The 26,244-nt window shown below is 37.2% G+C and overlaps 1 protein-coding gene across 1 annotated transcript in view; it reads right to left on the reverse strand.

Annotated features, from left to right (window-relative positions):
• Pkn2 (protein kinase N2) overlaps nt 1-26,244 on the reverse strand; it is a 95,862-nt gene that overhangs the window by 30,641 nt on the left and 38,977 nt on the right. Inside the window, exons 3-6 of the mRNA XM_050160205.1 lie at nt 21,145-21,299; nt 10,432-10,549; nt 8,936-9,081; nt 8,633-8,846 (exon numbers count right to left, since the gene is read on the reverse strand). Of these exons, the coding sequence (XP_050016162.1) occupies nt 8,633-8,846; nt 8,936-9,081; nt 10,432-10,549; nt 21,145-21,299 (633 nt within the window). The remainder of the gene's footprint in view (nt 1-8,632; nt 8,847-8,935; nt 9,082-10,431; nt 10,550-21,144; nt 21,300-26,244) is intronic.

Genomic DNA, 26,244 nt, shown 5'->3' on the forward strand with positions numbered 1-26,244 from the left:
AATTATGCGTTATAATTAAGTACAACTATATATTTTTCTTAGACAAATAAAGGTGTTCAAAATGAAAACAAAGAACTGTGACTAAAGCTATCTGGATACATGGATTTGTCACCATGCGGACTAAACTTTTAATTAAAAGTATTGTCTCAGGGCTGGAGAGACGGCCCAGGAGTGAAGAGACTTACTGCTTTTTTCAGAAGACCAAGGTTCAGTTCCCAGTACCCATTGGCAGCTAACAACTGTCTGTAACTATAGTTCCAGAGTATCTGACATCCTGTTCTGCCGTCTAAGTGAACAGCCTGGATGTGGTGCACAGACAGACATATAAAAAGACAACACCAAAACACATAAAAAAAATACAAATAAATAAATCTTTTTTTAAAATGTTGCCTTCATGTCGAAATTTTAGGCAGTACAAAAAAAAGGTTGTCTGAGTTAAAGACAATAGCATCAGACAAGATTAATACACCAATGAAATGAATTACACATATGTGAACTATGAATTATACTTAGAACCATGCAAGTTTAAATAAAGTTCCTGATTTAAAAAAAAAAAACAGACAGAATGGGAAACAGAAATATATATATATATATATATATTTTAAGAAGTGGCTAAAAGCTCTCAAAATTTTATGAAAATGATAAGTTCAAGAAGCTCAATGATCACTAAATCAAAGAATCATAAAGTATATCATAGTGTTTTTTTTTTTTTTTGATAAACAGAAAACACCATGGGCAACAAGAAGAAAATAACACTACATACAGAAGAACAGAGATTAAAATAACAGTAGTTTTCTCACTGGAAAACAGGGCAGAACTACTTTTCAATACTTTCAAAAGATGATATGTATTTATTTTAAAACTTATTAAACAGTCCTCCCCCCTTCCCCCCCCCAACCCCCCCTCTCTCTCTCTGACAGGTTTTCTTTGTAGCTTTGGAGCCTGTCCTGGAACTTGCTCTGTAGACCAGGCTGACCTCGAACTCACAGAGATCCGCCTGCCTCTGCCTCCCGAGTGCTGGGAGTAAAGGCGTGCGCCACCACTGTCCAGCCAAATGGTATTCTTAAAATGGGTGAATCCTACTGAATCACTTTGCAGTAGCAAACTTGTTAAGGTAGGAAGAAGAACAATTATCTTTTTGTTCAAGCTTGTTAGGCTATGGAGCAACAAGACAGTTTAAGCAGGGTAGCTATCCTTTTACTGTTGTTCAAAAAGAAATTTGTTGTGCTTGTATTTTACTTGTTTTGTTGAAAACAATGGCAAACTTTTCTCATTTCCAGTGTAAATACTAAGTTGTAAAAGTTATCCTGGGGAAACTGAAAACATCTGGTTACGACTTCAAATCCTGGTGGCTTATTAAATATTTCAGTAATCTCAAAATATTAGGACATGACAATGCTTACCACCTGCTTTCATTTAGAGCAAAAAAAAAAAAAAACCTTAGGATCTTTATTAAACATCTAGAGGTTCCATTCTTTTATGACATGGCATATTTACAATTGCTTGTAACCACATTAGAAATAGGGTAAAACTACATTCTTCACCTTCATAAACCATAATACAAAAAATTTAAAGCACATGAATCTAAGAACTAAATACATTCATAAGCTTTTTTACTAACTCAGTATTGTGATCTACAAAATTATGTTATTAACTGCTATGGCTGTTTTGAGATGAGGCCTTCTGTGTAGCCCCACCTAACTTAGAACCCTGATGGATCTTCCCATCTCAGCTTCCCAGGGTTGGGATTGCCAACATGCACCACTATGTTACAGTTACATACTCTTGGCATAATTGAGTAATACATTTTAAAACAAATTATGAAAAAAAAAAAAAACATGTCTTAGTTAGGGCTACTGCTGCTGTGGTGAAAGTCCATAACCAAAAGCAACTTTGGGATGATGAAAGGGTTTATATTTCAGGTTAGAGTTCCACAGCATAGTCCATCACTGAAGAAAGTCAGGACAGAAAAAACTCAAACAGGGTTGAAACCTGGATGCAGGAAGCAAAGCATAAGCCATGGAAGAGTGATGGCTCAGAGGTTGGGAGAACTGACTGCTGTTCCAGAGGACCTGAGTTCGATTCCCAGCAACCACATGATGACAGACACTCATCTATAATGAGATCTGGTGCCCAGAACACTATATACATAATAAATTTAAAAAAAAAAGAGAGATAGCCAATAAGAAGCTAGAGCTAATAGGCCAAGCAGTGATTTACTTAATATAGTTTCTGTGTGGTAATTTTGGGTCTGGGCAAGCAGGAACAAACAAGCAGCCTCCGCCAACAATATATAACAAAATTGTGATGCAAATGAAAGAATAATTATATTCCTCTAGAAAAACAAATTCCAAGGCAGTCCTTCCCCGCATTACCTACTCAGAAGTGACGTTAAAAATGGCTTACATTTAAGTGAAAAGACACTAGTTAGTAACCAAAGATTTGAAACCAAAGAAAATATAATGAACACTTATAACACAAATGACATTAGTATATACTAAAGCAAATACCATGATTTTGGGTTTGTAATTATTTTTAACATACCCTAACTCTGAAACCAGAGCCAAAGAAACACACTTTGACCCTGGAACCATAGCCAGTGAAAGAAATATGCCCTGTTCCCAAAACTAGAGCCAGAAAGCTATTAAAAAAAATTAAAAAATTAAAAAAAAGATCAGTGAAAGAAACACAGTTTAGTCCTGAAACCAGAGTCAACTTCTCCCCTTGATAAACTGAAACACAAAACCAACCAATTCCTGAATACCCTGACTCTGAACCCAGAGCCAGTGAAAGAAACTTTATCCCTGAACCTAGAGCCAAAGAAACATATTTTGGCCCTAGAACCAGAGCCAGCAAAATTAGCCTTAGCCCTGAAAACAGAGTAAAATAGCTGAAAAAGACCAGTGAAAGAAACATAGTTTGGCCCTGAAACCCCAACTCTGCCCCTGAACAACTAAACTAACGAATCCCTGAGCAGAAAAACTAACCAATCCCTGGGCAGAAAATTTTCTCCCAGATAAAACCCTATTGTGGTTATACGGTCTGGCTTCCCAATTATACCTTTGTAGCTCCAGAGCGGTAAAACCCAAACTTGCTTGCCCTGTTAATGAGCAAATCATGTACAAAGACAATCTTTAACAGCAGAAGGGGAAGGAACACCTGTATGTAACAGTTTTTGTAGAGTACTAAAAAAATGCTGAAATTCTGGCATCTCACACATACAATGCTGGCCCTTCCCTCGCCCCACCCCACACGCCCCCTCTGTCTCTGTCTCTGTCTGTCTGTCTGTCTGTCTGTCTGTCTCTCTCTCTCTCTCTCTCTCTCTCTCTCTCTGTCTGTCTGTCTCTCTCTCTCTCTCTCTCTCTCTCTCTCTCTCTCTCTCACACACACACACACACACACACACACACACACACACGAAGCCTTGAAATAGCTACACATTTCAACTCAAGCTATGATATCCAGGAAAAAGAATCCTTGAGCTAGGTGTGGGGTAAATGCCTATAATTCCAGAATTTGGGAGAAGGGAAAGGAACAAATTCAATATTAAAAAATATAAAGGCAAAGGGCTACCAGGCTTGTAGTCTGGAACTCAGACTGGCAGAAAGCAAAAGAGAAATATAATGGCAGACACCCATCATTACAATGTACCATACATTACACTATATTACATTATTACATTACTGGCTAACACCTGGGCAATGTCCACACAAAGAGAAGCTAATATAAACTATGGACTTCAGATGGCAATGATGTATCAGTGTAGACTCACCAATTATAAAAATTTGTGACTCGTGCCTGTAATTCAGGAGGATGAGTTCAAGGCCAGCATGGGATACAGAGTGAGACTGCATCAAAATAGCACACCCCTAAAACACAAATGAGAAAGGGTGTGTGTGTAAAAAACCCAACCTCAAACTAAAACACACTCATGCCAGTCTGGTTTAAGATGTTGATAGCAGGGGAGATGATGAATACATAGAAATTTGGCTTATGAAATCTTCTATTTCTTGTTCAAATTCTGCATGTGCCTATTATAACCTTTTTAAAAATAATTCACTAATTTAAAATTAATTAATTAAATAGTAAAAAAATGAGAGAATAAGAGACTAGAAAAATCTATAAAAAGGTCATATCATAAGGCTCTAGGAAAAAGTACCATTTATGGAAAAGTAGCAAAAAATCTTTTGTTTAAAAATTTACAAATTACATTACTTGACTGATTATGTATGTATGTGCATACCATAGCATGCATGTGATCAGAGGAAACTATGGGAGTTAGGCTTGTTAGCAAATACCTTTACTTGCTGAGTCATCTCCCAGGCTCTATTGTGTTCTGAGACAGAGGTCTCAAATTTGCCCGGGCTGAACTCATTCTTTAGTAGGTACTTTTGTTATATTAAAAAGAATTTTACTATTAGTTTATGGTAAGGAGACCCTAAGCCAGGAGTTCTCAACGTGTGTGGGTTGTGTCCCTTGGGGTTCTTCAAATGACCTTTTCCTGGGGATTGCCTAAGACCATCAGAAAACAGATATTTACAATTCAAAACAGTAGCAAACTTAGTTATAAAATAACAATGAAAATAATTTTACAGTTTGGGGGGGGTCATCACAACATGAACTGTATTAAAGGGTTACAACATTAGGACCACTGTCCTAAACTTTTGGAACCGTCTCCAGTACAGAAATCTGGTACTCACGGTGTGTCAGACCATGCTGGAGTTTATGTTAACAAGGTGTTTCATTGTAGGTCCCTAAACAGTTTCATGATGGGGAATAACATTTCTAGAAAAGGTAATTATAACATAGGGGGTTGGGGCTTTGAGTCATGTGATATAAGATTGATGCCCTGACCTCCTGAACAGGGCAACTAGCTGGAATTGACTTCACTCACACAGCAATGATTCACTCAATCACAACCACATAGTAAAGTTCAATAAAAATTCAGAACCCCCAAAGCTAAAGTGAACAGCCTAGTTGGTGATAGACATGGATATGTTACGCAGGGCAACAAATCCTAAGAACCCAAAGACCCTCCCAGTTCTTGCATTTCGCTTGTGGCTCAGCCTACTATCTCCAACTCTACTTTAAATTAATTTTATTGGTTAGCATATGAAGTAATGAGTTTTATTTTGGCATTTTCATACATATGTGTCATTTTACTTATTCCCATTCACTTCCCTCCCCATGCTTCCTGCCCTTGCTTGACTGGCTCCCTTTATTTTACCCTCTTCTGCTTTATTACATATACATCTAGGTTCTACATATAAAAGAAAAGATGTATTTTTCTGAGTCTAATTCATATCCTTTATAATAAAACTGTAACGTTAAATACAGTCCTTTATGAGTTCAGCAGTCTGTCCCAGGGAATGGAGCCTGAGGTTCTAAAGAAGTACAGAAGTACAGATGACTGGACCTCCAAGCTTATAATTACATGTCTGAAGTGAAGGCAAGCATATAGAATAACCCTATAAAATTTAAACTAACTTCCAGTAGTTAGCATTAGAATTTATTAAATATCACTGGCTTTTATTATAAATATAGATGCATGAAACAATGTAGTTAAAAAATACTAACAGAAAGCATTAAAGATGATATAATTGTCAGACAAAACAGACTTTACATCAAATTGTTATGACAAAAAAGGACACTATATATTGACAGAAGTCAATTCATGAGGAAGATATAATAATTATATAAATAGAAGCATCTAACAGAGACAAAAAAATGTGAAACACACACACAACTGAAAGAAATAAAGACAGCTATACACAAACAGCCAAGGACCTATACCCTACTTTCAATAATGATCCTACTAGGATAGCTATAATAATTTCAAAACCAACAACAACAAAGGAAATAACAACACTGAACAAAAAGAAAATAACAAGCACTGGTGAAATGTAGAGAACCCTCATGCACTTGTTTTGGGGAATGTTAAACTGAGCAATAGCTGTCGAATTTGATAGCTGTTGTAGAATATTTTTTTAAGGTGTGTTACATTTGTTTATGCTCTGGAACATTTGTTTAATAATGTAAAGATGTGTTGCCTTTGTTTATGCTGCATTTGCTTAACTGTGAAGCTGTGATCCTTTGCCTGTCTAAAACACCTGATGGCCTAATAAAGAGCTGAACAGCCAATAGCAAGGCAGGAGAAAGCATAGGCGGAGCTGGCAGGCAGAGAGGGTAAAAAGGAGTGTAGATGGAGACTACACTTTTGTTCTCCAGCCGCCCAGACCCAAATAATCACACAGGAATTATATTAATCACAACACTGTTTGGCCGATGGGTCAGACATATTCCTAGTTAGCTCTTACATCTTAAATTAACCCATTTCTATTAATCTGTGTACTGCCAAGAGGCTGTGGCTTACTGGAGAAGCATGTTACTCCTTTGATTCCGCCTATTCTCTTTATCTCTTCTCTTTTCAGATTTCCCACCTGGCTTTACTCTGCTAAGCTGTTAGTCAAAACAGCTTTATTTATTAGCCAATAAAAGCAATACATATACAGAAGGACATCCCACATCAAAGGTGGATAAAGGAAGAAGAAATGAGAGAACAAGGAAAAGAAGATGCTAGGAGCCAGTCACCCAACCAATCATGGAGTAAGAAGGAAAGTAAGATAGATATACAGCAATTTTATCTACTTCCCTTAGCCAAGAGGATAACTATATGTTTTTTCTTGGGAGAGAAAAGTAAGAAGGGGAGGATTGGGGGAACTTGGGGAAACAGGAAGATTGGGATAAAGGAAGGTCGGATAGGGGAGCAGGGAAGCACATATCTTAGTTAAAAGAGCCACCTTAGTGTTGGCAAGAGACTTGAACCTAGAGTGGCTCCCAGGAGCCCAAGGCGATGTCCCCAGTTAGTCCCTTGGGAAACTGAGGATAGGGAACCTGAACTGACCCTATCCTATAGCATTACTGACGAATATCTTTCATATCACCATAGAACCTTCATCTGGTGATGGATGGAGATAGAGACAGAGACCCACACTGGAGCACTGGACTGAGCTCCCAAGGTCCCAATGAGAAGCAGATGGAGGGAGAACACGAGCAAGGATGTCAGGACCACGGGGGGTGCACCCACCCACTGAGACAGTGGGGCTGATCTATTGGGAACTCACCAAAGCCAGCTGGACTGTGACTGAAACAGCATGGGATAAAACCGGACTCTCTGATCACAGCGAACAATGAGGACTGATGAGAAGCCAAGGTCAATGACAAGGGGTTTTGATCCTACTTCATGTTCTGGCTTGGTGGGAGCCTAGCCAGTTTGGACGTTCACCTTCCTAGACATGGACGTAGGGGGGAGGACCTTGGACTTTCCACAGGGCAGGGAACCATGACTGCTCTTTGGATAGGAGAGGGAGAAGAGAGGGGGGAGGGGGAGAAGATTGGGGGGAGGGGGAGGGAAATGGGAGGCTGGGAGGAGGCGGAAACTTTTTTTTCTTATTCTCAATAAAAAAAAAGAAAAAGAAAAAGAAAAAAAAAAGATAGATATACAGAAGAAAAGGAAAAAGCCCAGAGGCAATAGGTAGTCAGGATAATTTAAGTTAAGAAAAGCTGACAAGAAACAAGCCAAGATAAGGCCAGGCATTTATAAGTAATAATAGGTTTCTTTGTGTGATTTATTTGGGAGTTGGGTTGCGGGGCCCCCCAAAATCTAGAAGATTAAAGGGGAAAAACAATCCAACAACCAACAACAACGTTTTGGTGTTCCAACATGGGCTAAGAGGAAAAGAAACACCAGAAACAACATTGACACCCAATGTGACACTATAGTAAAAGAAAATCCAACAACAGATAGCTGTTCAAATTTTAAATAAAATGGAGTCATATGACCTGGTATGTGCATTCCTAGATATGTGTTCATCTAGACTGAAAACGGGTGTTCAAACAAAAACATGTACACAAATGTTCATGTAGGTATTATTCACAATATCCAAATGGTAAAAAGAAGCCAAATATTCTAACAAATGAACAACCAAAATGTAGTATAAAACTATAACATGGGCACCATTCAGTCAAAAGATGATTAAGTGTGCTATGTGAAATAAGCCAGATACAGAAGGCAATAGAGCATATAACCTCACTGAAATGAACTAGGAGACAAATGCGCTGAGACAAAAAGCCAATTAATGGTGCCATAGGAAGGTGCCTAGGAAGAAGAATGGGGTACTGAATGAGTACTAGTTTTCTTTAGGGATGATGAAGTGCTCTAGAATTTGACAGTGGTGATGGTTGGATATTACATTATAAGTCTGAATTTTATACTCTTATGAACAGTTTTAAAATAAACTTTCAAGGCTGGGGAGTGAATCTTCATACATGCTAGGCAAGCACTCTTCCACTGAGCTACATTCTCATCATTTATTTAATTTTTATTTTGAGCCAGGGTTTTACTAAGTTCTCCAGGCAAGCCTTAAACTTGTGCTCCTCCAGTTTCAGCATTTCAAGTAGCTAGGTTTAAAGGCGGTGCCATCAGCCCCAGCAAAAGCAATAAATTTTACTATAGGAACCTAAACTATAATTCAAGAAAATATCTGTACAAATGTCCTTGACTCCAACTACTAATCCATAATCTAATGTTAACAAAAACACACACATACATAAAGAGGCACATACTACGCACCGGTTAGCGCTGCTGGTTTGGACAGTGTGCTGTACTGGTTCTGCGTGGATATCATGCTCTGTCGCGGACTTAGGGTTGGTGATGCAACAAGTGAAAGCTCCTCAATGACAACACTGCTTTTGGGATGGTTCTTGGGGAGTTCATTTAACCTTTGCTCTAACGAATATTTTAAAAGGTCCAATTTCTGACTTGATTCATTAAATCTTGCTTGAGCCTTGCAAGGAAAAGAGATATTGTTGTCATCTAAGCCATGATATTCTTCAAATAACATATTAAACAGCTAAAAATTGTTTTTAAAATTACTTCTGAAAGTGCTTTTCTGTCTGTTACTTTTCCTGAGCCAAGTAATTTCATGACATTCTTTGCACCTTCTGCTACTGCAAACTCTATCCTAAAATGATGCCTTAATTCTTCCATTCGAAGCTCAAGAGGACTAATCACAGGTTTTGCTAGAAGAAAAAAGAAACAAAAATTTATTAATTGAATCATTTCATTTTCTAACATCTAGTGATTAAAATCCATGAAAAATAAATGAATTACTGACATTGGGCTCATTCTTAAATCAATAAACACTACAGTAATAAGAGATAAAAGGCTGAAATACAAAATGGTATTTTAAGCCATTATACATACAAATCACATCTGAAAAGGTTCTACACCTGAAGACACTGATATATATATAATTTGATGAGATGGAAACACAGTGGTTCTTCACACTACTAAGTTCCATATTAAGAATTCAACCACCTCCAAAACAAAAATGTTTGAAGGAAAACTGAATCTGTACTGATAATATAAAAACTTTTTGTTATTGTAATTTTTTTTTTTTTTTTTTTTTTTTTGGTTTTTTGAGACAGGGTTTATATGTGGTTTTGGAGCCTGTCCTGGAACTAGCTCTGTAGACCAGGCTGGTCTCGAACTCACAGAGATCCGCCTGCCTCTGCCTCCCGAGTGCTGGGATTAAAGGCGTGCGCCACCACCGCCCGGCTGTAAATATTTCTTAAGCAATAGAACTATTTATATTGTGGTTACATTGGACTAGGTATGATAAGCAATCCAGAGATAAAGTATGTGAGAGGAAGCACAAATACTCGTTGCAGATACTATGACATGCTCCACTTAGAACTTGAATATCCATAGATTTTTGGATCCACTGAGGACATGAAACCAATCTGTAGATACTGAACAATTGTAGTTTCTGGCTCTCTAATAACTAGCTCAAGACTACTACTGGAACAAAAAAATCTAAATAAAGTAAGAAAAATGCTAAACAAAGGAATACTATTAAATAGTAACATGCTTCTTAAAGCATTAATCAAAAAAATCTGCTTATTAAAATGAAGAATTCTGTTCTACATGTGAAAAACAATGGGCAAATATCTGAACGCGACCATCCTATGTAAAACTCAAGATAAACAAATCAAAATCCCTAAGCCAAAACTTTTTCCCTAAACTCTGAATGTTTCTTTCTTTTCCTTTTTTGAAAGGTCTTTTTTTTTTTAAAGATTTATTTTACTACTTTATGGACATGCATGCTTTTGTTGTATGTATGCATGAAAACCATGTACATGCCTGGTGCCCACATAAGTCAGGGAAGGTGTTGAATCCCCTGGAACTGGAGTTACAGATGGTTGTGAGCTACAATGTGGGTGCTGAGAGTTAAACCCAGGTCTTTTTCAAAAGCAATAAGTAATCTTAGCTGATGAGCCAACTTTCGAGCCCATATGCCTCGTTCTTAATGATTTTAATAAGCACTCTAAACTTGTAAAAGACAACAAAACTTAAGTGTACTCCATCACCATTGTCAAAAGCCAGCTCATTGGTCTGGACAGCCTGAAGAATCTGCATTCGAATGACTTCTATTTTTGTCTTGCTATCCTGGAGCAGTTGCTGAGCTGTACCATGGAGTTTCCGATCCTATCAAAAATGAATTAGAAAAGGTAAGTGGAGAAAAAGATAAATCTTTATCTTTTTAAAAGATCAACTGATAACCTAGCAATTAAAAGGGCTAAAAGAATGTGCACATTCTAATAATAAAGTTTGGTCTTGGTCTTTTGAGACAAAGTCCTCCTGTGAAGCCTTGGATGGCCTGGAACTCAATATGTAGACCAGGCCTCCTTATTGCAGTGGTGAAATTAAAGATGTATGCCATCATGTCCAGCTTCTAATAATCTTAAACATATACAGACACATAGACACACAGACACGAGCCATCAAGACTTTAAAGAGAAACATTATTGGTTTAGACAATGAGAGAAAACAAGTGAATCTTACGTTAGCCTGACTGCTTACATTGCCCAGGGTTTTATCCATAATAGGTGTGTGCTCTACCACACACTCAGTTACATCTCCACCTATGTATCTGAAAAGTACAAAGTGTTAATACAGCCATGAACTTCTAGTTACCCTTATAGTGTGTATGTGTGCTAAAGGCACCTACAGTCTGTATCTTTAATATATTTCTCAATACACAATATTAATTCGTGATGCTGAGCCTTACATAGCACTGAACTAAACCTTTAGTCTCTCAATACATAATATTAACTACAGTTTTCAACCTATACCTAAGATCTCTAGACTTATTCATCTGCCCTAAAAACTTGTAGCCTGCAAGACCTACCTCTTCCCATTTCTTCCCTCACCTTGTCCTAGAACAAGGGTTCTAGTGTTATATTGATTCAACTTTATTATCAAAGGTCTACATACAAATAAGATCATAAAGCATTTTTCTTTCTTTGCTTAGCAAATTCCACTTGGCATGATGTCCTCTAGGTTTAGCTATATCATTACAAATATAAGAACACCAGTCTTTAAAATTAAAATTTATTGGGGCTGGAGAGATGGCTCAGTGGTTAAGAGCATTGCCTGCTTTTCCAAAGGTCCTGAGTTCAATTCCCGGCAACCACATGGTGGCTCACAACCATCTGTAATGGAGTTTGGTGCCCTCTTCTGGCCTGCAGACATACACACAGACAGAATATTGTATCCATAATGAATAAATAAATAAATATTTTAAAAAATTAAAATTTATTTATTTATTTAGATTTTTCAAAACATGGTTTCTTTGTGTAGATCTGGCTATCCTGGAATCATTCTGTAGACTAGGCTGTCCTGAAACTCAAGAGTTCACCTGCCTCTATTTCCCAACTGCTGGGATTACAAGCGTGCAACCCCCCACACCCAGTGAAAAATTAAAATTTATTATTGTTGTGGTGGTGTGTGCATGCACATGTCTGTGTTTGAATGTAGACATGCATGTGGTAGCTTGAAAACAACTTTGGGGAGTTGGTTCTCTTTCTATCATGGGATCCTCAGACTTGTACTCAGATCAGGTGTGCACAGCAAGTGTGTTTATCTGCTGAGTCATCTTGCCTGCTCCAGAATCTTCCTTTGAAAAGTAGCACAGTATTTTATTGAATGTTATATGTATATCATACAATTTCTCTATTCATCAGTTAATGGACACTCCTTGAACCCTAGTAATATTTTTAAAAATTCAAAATCGCAATTTTCTTCCATCTTTGTTTTATACAAAATAGGATGAATGTCCCTTTATCATCATCAGTAATACCCAAAATCTGAAGCACGGTATCTGATGTTTACTTCAATAATGTAACTTAAAAATGTTCCAAGATGTCTTCCTATCTTACTATATTTCAGTCAGTTAGTTGGAGAGGCGGCTAAGCAGTTAAGAGTACATTGACATTGCAGAGGACCAGAGTTCAATACCCAGCACCCATGTTGGGCAGCCACAACCTACAACCTGTAACTACAGTTCTAGAGCATCCTCTGCCTTCCTCTGGCTTCTGTGGGCACCTGCACTCACATATATATACCCACATACATAACCATATAACTAAAAAATTAAGTCTTTAAATTTGAGTTAAAATTCAGGGAATGTAACATACATGGGCAAATTTTAATCCTAGAAAATATTTGTGTTCCCTTAAATTAGGCAAAAAGATTAAGGACAGGACTGATTTGCACCGGTGATGAGAGGAAAAGTCTAGAAAATCTTGATAGTCATGAATGAGTTCTTTGCAAATTGAGGAGTTAGTCATCTTTTAAGACTTCAAACAAGATTCTGAACTAAGCAAAATTGCTGTAATTCTGTTTAATTCTAGAATCACTGATGGTAAATGACATAGAAGGACATTAAACAAACACCCACCCAAAGATGTCCATGTTTAATGGGAGAATCTTCTAAGTTACCATACTCAGCAAAGGGATTTTTGTGGAAGATGGATTTGAGATTGTTAATCATCTGACCTTAAATTACAGAGAGTATCCCGGATCATCCAAGTAAACGCAACATGAATAGAAAGGCCCTGAAATGTAAAACTGGAAGAGAGAACAGGCTAGAGTGATGAGACAGACTGTGATAAACAGTGGACACACAGATGGGGAGTCCCAGTGCACAGCTTCCAGAAGATGAAAAGGCTCAGAATGGAATCTTCCCTGCAGTCTCTGAGAGGAAACACTGATCTGCCAACACCTGAACTGCAGCTTAGTGAGGTCTATTTCTGACAAAATAACTATAAAACTGTCACACACAAAAAAGTCTACATTGTTTTAAATCTCTAATTGGTATGATGTTTAGAATGAGCTGTTCCTCATAAGTCTAAGGCTTTACTTGATCCCAGTTAGTTGCTGCTGGGAAGGTTTAGGTGGTGTGGCCTTGCTGGAAGTTGTATGTCACTGGGGTCAGACACTGAAGTTTCAAAAGACATGTACCAGTTTGCTCTCTGGCTCTAGCCTGTGGTTTGAGATATGAGCTCTGGGCTTTTCTGCCTCCATGCTTTCGTTCCACTATTATAAACGCTAACCTCTGGACCCATAAACCCAATTAAACTCTTTTATAAGTTGCCTTGATCATGGAATCATAACAATAAAAAAGTAAGTAATACAATTTGTTCCATACAGTAATCACAGAAACGCAACAAGGAATTTAAAAAACTATCAGATATTAATAGAACTACTATAAGAGTTGTAATTTAGCTGAACAGTGGTGGTGGACTCTTCAAATCTCAGTGCTTGGGAGGCAGAGGCAGGTAGATATCTGAGTCTCTGAGTTGAAGGCCAGTCTGGTCTACAAAGCTAGTTCTAGGACAGCCAGGGCTACACAGAGAAACCCTGTCTTGAAAAACTAAATTAATTAATTAATAACTAAATAAACAATTTTTTAAAGAATAGGTATTCACAACACTTGATTAACGAATCAAATTGGTAAGTAGTTGTTTACATGGTAGGCTAATCTTCACTTATTATTGATGCAAAACCTTTAACTTGGGAATAAAATTGACTACAATAAGCTCCATTGTCCGTGATACGTAGGGCCAGAATTCAAGAAACAGGCATAATTTAGCAGTACCATTTCAGTTAAACAACCACATAGAATGGAACACTGCAGAAAGAGAAAAATGGGTATGTATGGTGTGATGTTTTACAAAGAGAAAAGGTTGAGTTCTTAATTTACGTTTGATGTATTTAACAGAATTAGTATATAATTGGGGAAATGAGTGGCATATTTGTGCAGTTTTTCTTTACTTTTTTTCTGCTCCCAACGCAATAATTTTAGGAACTTCTACCTAGTTTTTACTCTTTTTTTTTTAATTTATTATATATACAATATTCTGTCTGTGTGTATGCTGGCAGGCCAGAAGAGGGCACCAGATGCCATTACAGATGGTTGTGAGCCACCATGTGGTTGCTGGGAATTGAACTCAGGACCTTTGGAAGAGCAGGCAATGCTATCTTAACCTCTGAGCCATCTCTCCAGCCCTGGTTTTAACTCTTTAATAAAATATTTTGATTTCATGCCAAGTAAAGAAGTCAGGCTCAGACACATTACTAAATCCCTTTGATATAAGGCAGAAACATATACCCCATATACATTTGTTAATTACCCTTTACCAGTGAGGAATCTGTTTGAATTTGGTATCTGTCTGAGGCACAGCATATACACTGTTATGAATACAACTCTTAACTTTTCAATTTTAAAAGGAAAGCATTTTTCCTTTTCTTCTGCTTCTGGAGTGTTAAGAACATCAGACAAAGCAGAGTGGTGGTGACGCACACCTTTAATCCCATTACCAGGAAGCAGAGGCAGGCGAAGCTCTGTAAATTCGAGGTTAGTCAGGTCTACAAAGCGATTTGCAGGACAGAAAAACCCTGTCTTGGAAAATAAATAAAGAAGGGAGGGAGGGAGGGAGGGAGGGAGGGAGGGAGGGAGGGAGGGAGGGAGGGAACATCAGACAAATCAAAGATCTGAAATAAGAGAAATGTTTGCTCTGAAACTCATAATTTAATCAGACATGAATCAAATTGTCTCGCGTGTGAAAATGACTACTTTCGTAAAGCTGTTGGTTTCTATCAGAAACTGTAAAAGGAGATACAGCTCTCTGAATACAGAGTTTCTGTGTTACATAATACTAAAATTATACTGCTAGGGCATAATTATGGTTAAAATCTTTTAGGGCAAGAAAAGAATGGTACAGTACCTCATCTTTAATGTGAAATTATAATTAGTAAGGCAATTATGCAATGCTATGTTTTTTTAGTAAAGCCATTTTTTTTTATCTTATCACTATGATGATTTGTTTTTTCTCTCTCCCTCCCTTCTCCCCTAACACCCCCATGAAAAAGCTTCTTATTATCCAAGGCTGATATCAAACTCATTGTGTCACTAAGGATGGCCTTGAATTTCTAGTCTTGTCTCTGACTTGCCTGGTCTAAGTACTGATAAGAGCAGAAAGCAGGATAGTGTGCAGAACAGGCAAGCACTTGCATCAGCCAAACTATGTCCTTATCCCAGAAGTTCTTTTAACTATTTTAGTATAACATGAAAGGAAAAAACTAAATGGACTTTCCCCACACAGATCTTTTTCAGAAGAGCTGCTCAAATGTCAACAGTGTGATGAAGGTTTTTAAAACTGACTTAGGATACCACCTACCATCTTCAGCAGTGTATAGTTACTATACCAGTTTTAGGCCAATATTTAACTAACTTTGGACTAAAAATAATTTCTTAGGGTTCCACCAAATAGAATAATTAAAGTGAATACTAATAATAAGCACTTTACAATGCTTGATAATTATAAGTGCATTGGATATTTTATAATTATAAGTAAAAATAACTATAAATTTCTTATTTTCAACTTATGTATCATTTTTAATTATTGAAAGTAGATTCTTTGTCTCATACAATACATCCTGACCATAGTTTCCCCTCTCTCCACTTCTCCTAACTCACCCCCAGATTCACTCTCCCTCTGTTTCCCTTCAGAAAAGAACAGGCCTCCAAGAGACAACAACCAAAAATGACAAGATACAATAAGACAATGCAAAAGTCTTCTAAGTATGCGCTGCTCTTGACCTAATAGAAAACAGCTGATCAGTCATGACAGCGCATGCCTTTAATCCCAACACTCAGGAAGTGAGACAAAGAGATTTCTGTGAGTTCAACGTCAGCCTGCACTACATAACAAGTTCCAGCCAGCCAGAGCTACATAGTGAGACACTGTCTCAAAAAAATGAAAGAAATTTTAAAATGTACTGCTTTGTAAAACCATGCAGGTATAACATACATTTCACAAATACACAGCTATCAAATAAATAAGCCCATTATAAACTTTTCTATCATACTTGTAGCTTATTTTTCATACATTAAATATTACCATACTCATTAAAATACAAGGTTTGGCTCGTCAGAATCCTAACCCAAGCTTTTAGTTTGATAGACATTGAGAAAGAAAGACAGACAAAGGGGTATTTCCCAATTAGAAAAAAGTATGACAAGGGTTGAGAACAGAAGGAAAGGAAGAAAACATTGGAAAAAGCCCTAGATTTTAATAGTTTTGTGTATTATCTGAACATAAGCATAAGATTCTTCAACAAATCTTATCAAAAGCTTCACAACCGAGAAAGTGCTAATAAATACTACTCCTTAGACAATAAGGTAAGATAGATATATCGCACTGCCCAGGTCTCTGTATTAATAATAATAAAAATGTTAGTCGTGTAAACTATAAAGTAGAAATAATTAGAGTATACAGATATGAAATCAGAAAAGAACAGTGTGCAACAGGGGCCAATGGAGGACAGTGGTAACCAATGAGTGACAGTGCGGCGTTCAGTCTTGTGGCAAGTAAAGTATGTCAGAATACTAGGAAGGAATTCTTCTAAATAGTACAGACAGTAAAAAGCAAAGCAATGTCCTTGGCTTACATAAAATTTGCATTTTAATGTTAAACACAGGATGACGGAATTGATCATGTCGCAGGCATGGCTGCACAAACCTAGAAGAATCTCACCACTTAGAAGGCAGGAGGCAGGAGCATCACAAATTCAAAGCCACCTTAAGCACATAATGATTTCAAAGCCAGTCTGGTCAGACAGCGCTGTAAAAGAACAGCACTGTGAATGTGAAGAAGACATCCATACCCTGTGTGAACCAATTAGCGGCAGTGTTATGAAGAGGAGAATTGTTGCTATTTCACTTGGGACAGTAATAAAGAGCTTGCTGTGACATGATTGCATCTAAGAACTTAAAAAAAAAGTCATGAAAATATTTAGGAGAAGAAAATACTTAAGACAAAGGCCCTGAGTAGAATGTGCTTGCTATATTCAAAGGGCAGGAAAAGGCCAGTGATGATACAGGACAAGGTGGAAAAGCTGTTTTTAAAAGATAAGATACCCAGGGATAAATTTTCTGGGTTTACCAAATCAGAATCAGGACTTAGGATTTTGTTTAAGCTAAGATAGAAAGTATTGGGGTTTGAGTAGGAGGTTGAGAATATCTGACCTAATATTTGAAAGGGCAACTCTGACTACCACATACATAGTGGTTACTATCATATAGAAACCAGTAACTAGACTGCTGAAGAGGACTTGATTGCCAAACTGAGAGTAATTATTGCCTGTTCCAAAACTTCTTATTCCCTCTTGTGAATTTCTTATGAATAGCACATTCAATTCAATCTGCCTACATGCCATCTAAGGGTCAGTTTTGACTGTGTTCTTCCTCATTCAGATACCAATAGCTTGATTCTATGTCCTTTATTTTTACTGCTACTTCAAGACACATGAAGTCATTTAACTCCTATAAAAACAAACTACTCAAACTTCGATCCTCCCCAAAGATGCCACCCACTTGCATATGTACTTGTAGATATGTGTATATCATACACACAAAAAGTAAACTTTACTTACTCTCAACTAAGGTTAAAAATGGTACTACAAATTTGTGTTATAACTCTATCAATAACCTCACTGTCTTAACCAGGCAACTCATACCACCATCCCTAGAAAGTAGTTGCCTTTTGTTTGTGGAGACAGTTTCATTACATTACATAGTCCATGCTGGCCTTATAGTTATGATTCTACTGCCTCAGCATCCTAAGTGTTGGGATTATAGGTATGAGCCATTAAGTCCTGCTGAATTTAGTTTTTAAGTATCAAATTGTCTTTCATATTCCACAGTTAAGATTTAAATAATTTGTTATAGAACTTCAGTGGTCCTTCTCCAGATTTCCAGAGTCATTTGCTCAAGCCACTACTATTATTTGCAATTGCCTTTTTAAGATAAGTCTTCTAAAAGCTTATATCCAAGTACCTACCATGCATATTAAACTAGATCCTTTCAATACTCTAGAGAATTCTAATTCAATTTTATCTCTAATCTTATAAAAATGTACGTTGATCCTTTGAGAAGTTACCAGTTAAAATCACGTCTAGACAGAAGAGAGATGTTAAGACTGTGTTGGTGAATACAGCAAGCAGCTGCTAATAGGCTTTGGTCTTCTAATTAAGTATAATTAATTAAGAGATTTCCTAATTATAATTCAAAAGCTACAGGAATGTAAATATCTGTTCTAATACTATGCTTACAGGTCTGTTTAGTTTCGACCTGTGGTTTTTGTAATTTATCCACGTACTTCTTTGATTTTAGTATGTTCATAACACTGTTCAACTGATATATTATGGTTCTTAGTCTTACTATTCTCCAAGAACTCTAGGAGAATACAATGGAATCTATGGTCCTTTTATCCACACTTTAAAGGGATCTCTTAAAACCTTCAAATTAATCCATAAACCTAGGATTTAAAAAATCTTATGACAGACAGACAGCACTAACTGGCTTAATTTAATTTTAAAATGCTTGGCATCGTGTAGCAGAACGTTTCATAACTTTTCATAAATATAAAAATTTCCTATACTAAAGGCCAATAGTAAAACCACTAAAAGCCAATAAAACTGGGCACATTAGCAAATATCTGTATTCCTAGTATTTGGGAGGCCAAGGCAGGGCGGATTGTAGGGTGAGGCCAGCGTGGGCTATATAGGGAGACACTGTCTCAAAAAAGCATTAATTGGAGATGACTTGGTGAATTCAGAGATTTGTGGTTCTTCAAGTGACAGCTGAGTGTGCATTGCTAACCAAGATCCATACCACCAAGGAACACCATAGAAGAGGGAGTGGAAAGACTGTAGTATGTGGACAACAGAGAGATGTTAACTGCCACCTTTGAGGCAAGACACTGCCACTGTAAACATAAACCCACGGCAGTTTTGGTGGCTCACACAAGTGTAGGCCTGTCAACAGAGATGCACAAATAAAGTGTTCATAGGGCCCTCTCCCTAATGAGCCACTGGCTACTGAGAGATTTTGGAAGAGGAAGAGTTAGCACCTTTAGTTGTATGCTCACTGTTGAGTGAGACAAGCAACCTTCAGTGGATAGTTTCACCCAGTGATTGCATAAATGACTCTGGCTAAATTCACTGGGTCAAAAAGTAAAGCAAAACTGACATGAATATCTGAAAGGAACTATAACGGAGGGTATTGATAGGGAGATTAAAAACAGAAATTTATAATTATTATTATAATTTTATCTCCAAGGTTAGTTAAAGGTTAGTGAAGCAATAGTCTATCAAATAAAAACATATTCCACTAAAATTTTTAATATCATCTAGCTAATTTTCATAATTAACCTTAAAATCCTGCTTATTATACATATCTTTGTTCAGTGGAAGACTGGGATACAAGACATTAAGAAATGATCCTCTCCGTTCTCATTTCACATTCTTTCCAAGCTGAAATACCAAACAGCTCTACACAAACACACACACACACACACAGACACTGAGGCAAGTGAAAAGGCTTAGAGTGAAGAATATTGATGTGGGATTCCCTTCTGTATGCTTTGAATACCATTGGTTAACTAAGAATCTGTCTTGGACCTGGCAGGGCAGAATAGAGGTAGGGGAGGAAAACTAAACTGAATGCTGGGAGAAAGAAGGTAGAGTCAGGAGAAGCAAAGGAGCCACAAGAGGAGAAGGATGAAAGATGCTAGCTGGAACCTTGCCAGTAGGCCTCAACCTTCATGGTAAAATATAAAATATTAGAAATGGGTTAATTTAATATGTAAGAGCTTGCCAGGAATATGCTAGAGTCATTGGCCAAGCAGTGTTTTAAATAGTTTCTGTGTGATTATTTCGGGGTGGAACAGCCAGGAACAAAAAAGTGGCCTCCTACAATAGGATACCTGCTCCCAAACCTGATGACCTAAGCCTGACCCCTGGGACTCACATGATAATATGTGGGAACTAAATCCCACGGCTGTCCTCTGACTTCTATACATGCTGTGGGCCCAAACACATACATACCACACCAAAAAAATAACACATACGTGTAAGCTTTAGAATACAAAGAAACACTGATATCCAGAGATAAGAATCTTTAAAATAACTGAGATTAGATAGGTAGAATTTATAATAAATGTACCCCAGATTTTCAGAATCATAAAATCTATGAAATTTTATGTTGGGAAGAATCATTAGTATAATATGAGTCAGATGTTCCCAACATTTCTTTTTCCTGCCACAGTATATTTAAAAACATATGCTCCCTCAACACAGATTTTCAAATGGTAGTTACAATATTAGAATCGCAAGAATATTCAACAGTAAGTCATGTAATTGGTAATTCTAGGACCCCCTTTCCCAACGTCTGTTAGTGGCTGGAAAATTCATTATCGTCTTGATTCTTTTGGGGGAGTAGATTTTTTTTTTTTGTTTATTCTGATGTGATTTTAGGTTCACAGAAATGTCACAAATACAGAAAACTAGGTTTTGAGAAAATACACAATTTTTATACTATTGCTTTTAAAAAATTTTTTTCTGTATTTTCTAACTTTGAGGCTAAAATTGTCTCAGGACCATTATATACTGTTTAAACTCCAAAATTATCAACCCAAACCAAAACTATATGAAAAATGTGTCACTAAATGGAATGAAAAAGATGCTTATTTGCAGTGGGAGAGCTTTAGAAGGTGGTAATCACCTGTTGACCTCAGCAGGGATCTCACATTGCCAGAAGAAGCAGGTCCATCACTCTGTGAAGATGTGCCAATGACAGTCAAAAGACTCTTATTGACACCGGGGTAACAAATGAATTTTAGGGAGTAGGTAAACTCATAAATATGGAATCTACAAATACTAGGGACTTTACTTACCTTTGAAGAGCCATTTGAGTACATCTGTATCATGTTCTCTGCACCTTGCTTTACTTTAAGCTCTATATCCAGTTGTTTCTGCAAGGCCATCAATCTATTGTTGCTAGTAGAACTACGAGAATCACTATTTGGAGTATCTGGAGTCCTTGGACAATCTGTGCATAAAATATTATGCTAATGTTACTAGGACCAACTGCTTACTGAAACTGGATGTCAGGATGAATCTGACCAAAATACATTATCTGCAAGTGTGAACATGGCACAATAAAACCCATTATAAAGTGATACACATTAATAAAAATTATCATTGGAAATAAAATCTGCAAGTTAATATATTCAAAGAATAAGAGTTTGAAATAATTTTCAAGCCACTTAAATGGAATTTTTGTTTATAAATAATAAAAATTTAAATAATTTAAGCAAAGGAACTACCTGAGTGACAGAACTACCTGCTAGTTCAGTATTATACCCTATAGATCTAACCATTCGGGGCCTGGCATGGTATAACCCCTATAGGACGTTGAGGCCACTGTGGGGTACAAAGTGACCTTAAAATCAGTCTAAAGCTGAATGATACCTGTCCAAGGCTTTTTTCTTAATATTACTACTTTTAAATTAAATCACAGCAATTTGAATACTCTATTCAATAATAAAATTCCCCTTTGTCACATTATTGATAAGAGAATAAAATATCCAAATATTACACAAATTCCACCCTGGTGATTCTCTATAAACAGAACTGACATTAAGTGCTAATGAATTAAGCATAAAATGTGCACATTTTGTTTTATACTGTGATAATGTTCAACTACAATGGAAGCTGTTCAAGATGTACAAAATTACATCAAATTTTGTAATAGGTAGGAGTAAAGAGATCAAATGTACTGAATATTGTGCTGTTTACATTTACATTAAAAAAGTATATTGACTTCAAAAATGACTGTTTGACAACTGACTTCTGATAATTTGACTATGTCTCTAAATGTTCATATTGACGGTAACTGGTTTCTTTCATATCCACACTTGTTCTTGTAATTTAAAAACAATAGGCAGGACAAACAATTAGGCCAGACATAGAACATTACACCTGTAATCTTGTCAGGAGGAAGAGGAATACTTTAACTTCAAGGCCTGCTTGTACTACAGAGCAAGATCCTGCCTCAGAAAAAAATAAAAAACAAAACATTTATGTACAACTTACTAAATACAATTACTAATCAAAATGTTTTTAAAATATGAGCATATACAGAAACAAGATTGTTCAACAGGTACGAGCAATTACTATCATGGCTGATGACCTGAGTTTGATCCCTAAGAGTTACACGATGGAAGATAGAACCAACTCCAAGTTGTCCTTTGACTTCCACTGTGATATGCATGCCAAAATCCATACACACACCCAAAACACACTCAAATAATAAGTGTAGCAAATATAAATGAATACACAAGTATCAATCTTCATAAGAAGCCCTAAACTATCACATTCATATTCCATTAAGAAAACTAGGGTACAAAATTAGTTAAGAAACATGTTCCATGCCATATAGCTATTAAAGTAGAAAAAACAGATTTGAATTTAATCAATTCTATTTTGACCTCTACCCTATTGATTGCTGTGCTATGTCATGTTTAGCATGTATTCTTTTATGCATTTAAAGGCCTATAAGCAACTACAACACACTCTGTATATGTATGCATATTTATGAAAACAACAGTATAACCATGAATCACATGAGTATGTATGCTACTAATCCTTAAGTAACCCTTTGAGACAGATATTACCTGCTTCAAGACTCAAACAAAGCCACAGCTAGAATTCACTTTAAGAAATAGTTCTATTTTAAGTGAATTAGATGGTGGCACACGCCTTTAATCCCAGCACTCGGGAGGCAAAGGCAGGTGGATCTCTGTGAGTTCGAGACCAGCCTGGTCTACACAGCTAGTTCCAGGACAGGAACCAAAGCCACAGAGAAACCCTGTCTCGAAAAACCAAAAAAAGAAAGAAAAAATACAACACATTCTTATAGAAAATGACATAAATGTACCTATGCTTTCAAATTAGCACACAGGAACTATTGACCATATGCAGTACAGGGGATAAAAGTGCTTAGATCTAGCTGGCTGTGGGGAGCACGCCTTTAATCCCAGCATTCTGGAGGCAGAGGCAGGTGGATCTCTAAGTTTGAGGACAGGATGATCTATGGAGAAAGTTCCAGGACAGTTAGGGTTACACAGAGAAACCTGGCCTCAAAGGGGGAAAAAAGAAAAGCACTTGCATTTAAATTAGACACTGGGATCCAACTCAAACCTTGTAACACAGTAAAGTTACTGAATGGCTGTGACACATGTTTTTCTAGGATGAAAACACCACGTGCCTCACAAGATTATTGTGAAGATTAAATGGGTTATGTATAAAGACTTGAGAAAAGGGTATGGTGCATAGTAAATATATAATAAATATCCCCATATTAACTGTAGAAAAAATCTCTGCTGAGATTATAATACAATCCATAATATAGTTCTGAAAACATTTTTTCCTTTTCCCTTTTTGTATAAATGATATAAAGGTTGTATAAAATACTCAAATCACACAGAATCTGGGACACAATTACCATAAAAGCATATTTAAATTAGAAGAACTAAAGTCTATGGAGAGTACAAAGCCCTCTGCCGAGGAAAGAACAGGAATGTGTTGTTTGTAAAACTGTGGATGGTGTTTAGCCTGGGACGAGGGGAGAAATGATCCCTGTCTAAACATTTGCCTGTAAATGAAATGAAAACTGTCCTCTTGATGTTTCCATATGGGTCAGAGAATCAGTGGGTAAAAGGTGGTGGGGACACAAGTTGTACCGTAAGATGAATTCCTTGTAGTTAGGGTTGTTTAACAACAGTATGGCTTGCCTGAAGATGTAACAAAGTTCTCTGTCTCTAGAAACATATATACATTTTTTTCTTTTTTCCTTTTGGTTTTTCCGGACAGGGTTTCTCTGTACCTTTGGAGATTGTCCTGGAACTAGCTCTTGTAGACCAGGCTGGTCTTGAACTCATAGAGATCTGCTTGCCTCTATCTCTCGAGTACTGGGATTACACCACCACTGCCTGGCCATATATACAAAATTTTATATGTTTTGGTAGAGACGGTGTATACTGAATTCCTGTATATTACTGCAGGTTGACTCTGACACTGAACTACTTACTGTGTGTAAAGTTAACGAAGTAGTATACACTGACTTCAGTCTGAAGAACCACAGGAGCAAAGGAAAAGAACAGGTGAGCCAGAGCTCTAGTCTGTATTGCATGGCTAACCTTGTAGCTGTTAATAATCAGTGTGGTTATAACTACATACTTAACATATCTGTACTGCAGCTATTATAAGGAGCTTAAAGCACACTAAAGGTAAAATAAATTAAATCAAGGCTCATCTAAGCAGTGGACAGTCCTCTTCACTTAATCTTTACATAAGTAATTCTAAGGTCACAAATGCAAGCACCAATTTTTGGTATGTGTTTTTTAAATGAGATGCTGCTGCTGTGTTCTCTCTCTCTCTCTCTCTCTCTCTCTCATCTTTTCATTTAGAAATTAGAGAAATTATAGCTAGTTATGTGATCTGTCATGCCTGACTTCCAGCACTCAGGCAGCTGAGGCAGGAGGATCACTGTGACGCTGAGGTCAGCATGGGCTAGAGAGTAAGACCTTACTGAAAATGGGAGTGAGGGGGATGCAAACTCTGCAAGCTTCCTGTCTGCTTGTTTCTCATTTTGTCCTTGGTTACTGGTAACTGGCAGCTTTAGAAATAAATCATTTCCAGTGTACTTGCTAGTATTTCAAAACCGTGGTAACAAAAAGCCTTCACTAATGTTCATTGCACATAATAAAGAAAATTTGGGTTGGTGAGATGGTTCAATGGAAGGGAGCTCGCATCAAGCCTACTGACCTGTATGTTCAAGGCCGAGGACCCTGACTCCTGAAAGTTATCCTCTAATCTCCACACATGCACCCTCCTTCATGTGTATACAAATGACATAAAGGGATGTAATATGACCAGGTGGTGGTGACACATGCCTTTAATCCCAGCAGTCTCTAACCACCTGCAAAGGAAAATTACCTTCCCCAAGGGAGTCTCACTGGTATACAAACCCCTACACACAAACGTGTGTGCAAGAATAGGGAGAGAAAAGAGACAAGGCAAACATAACCACAAGGGGAAAAATTGGGAGTTGTGATTAATGGCAGAAACTGAAGTAATATGTAGAAATGAAAAGTGAAATTTATTCTATGGCACTGCTGAAGCATGCATGGGCAGACTGAATATGGTGGTTCTGTTGAATTTGTTTCAACAGAAACAAGTTTCTGTTTATTGGGTTTCATAGTCTAAGTTGATGAGGACGACTAAGCAGGTCTCTTCCTCAAGAGGATACCAGATCTCATTACACAGATGGTTGTGAGCCACTATGTGGTTGCTAGGAATTGAACTTAGGACATATGGAAGAGCAGGGAGTGCCCTTAACCGCTGAGCCATCTCTCTAGCCCCAAAGTAATATGTAGATGCCTCGTCATAAAGGGAATCTCTGACATGTTACAAATCTGTGCTATATTTTTTTTATAGAGAATGGAGGACCACCTGAAAACATAAATAAGGAAACAACAGGATCAAAACATTATTAGAAAGCTTGAATGAGTTTTGCACTTATAATCCCAGCACTAAGGAGTCCAAGGTCACTGTTAGTTACTACCAGGGTTAAAGCCAGCCTAGGCTACAAGATCCTGCCTCACAAAACAACAAAAACACAAGGAAGCAAGCAACCTATCCAAACCAACTCCCCACTGCATACTTTGTTAAAAATAATGCTGGCAGCAATGTTTAAATTGGAAGAAAAACTGGCTGAAGAAGAAAATACAGATCTGAAAAGGACAGAATCAGGCCTTGGTGATCTGAATGGGGAAGTGAAGGTGGCCATAAAAATGATATCCATCCTAAAAGCCAAGTTTTAATTATGGCCACTGATGTCATTACTATAGAAAATGTGGGCAAAAATTTAGAAGTGGGTTGTGTCCCTTGTGGTTCTTCAAATAACCCTTTTCTGGGGATTGCCTAAGACC

The sequence above is a fragment of the Alexandromys fortis genome, unplaced genomic scaffold (genome assembly GCF_014885135.2).
Source record: "Alexandromys fortis isolate MF-2015 unplaced genomic scaffold, M_Fortis_MF-2015_v1.1 scaffold_124, whole genome shotgun sequence".
Lineage (NCBI taxonomy): Eukaryota > Metazoa > Chordata > Mammalia > Rodentia > Cricetidae > Alexandromys > Alexandromys fortis.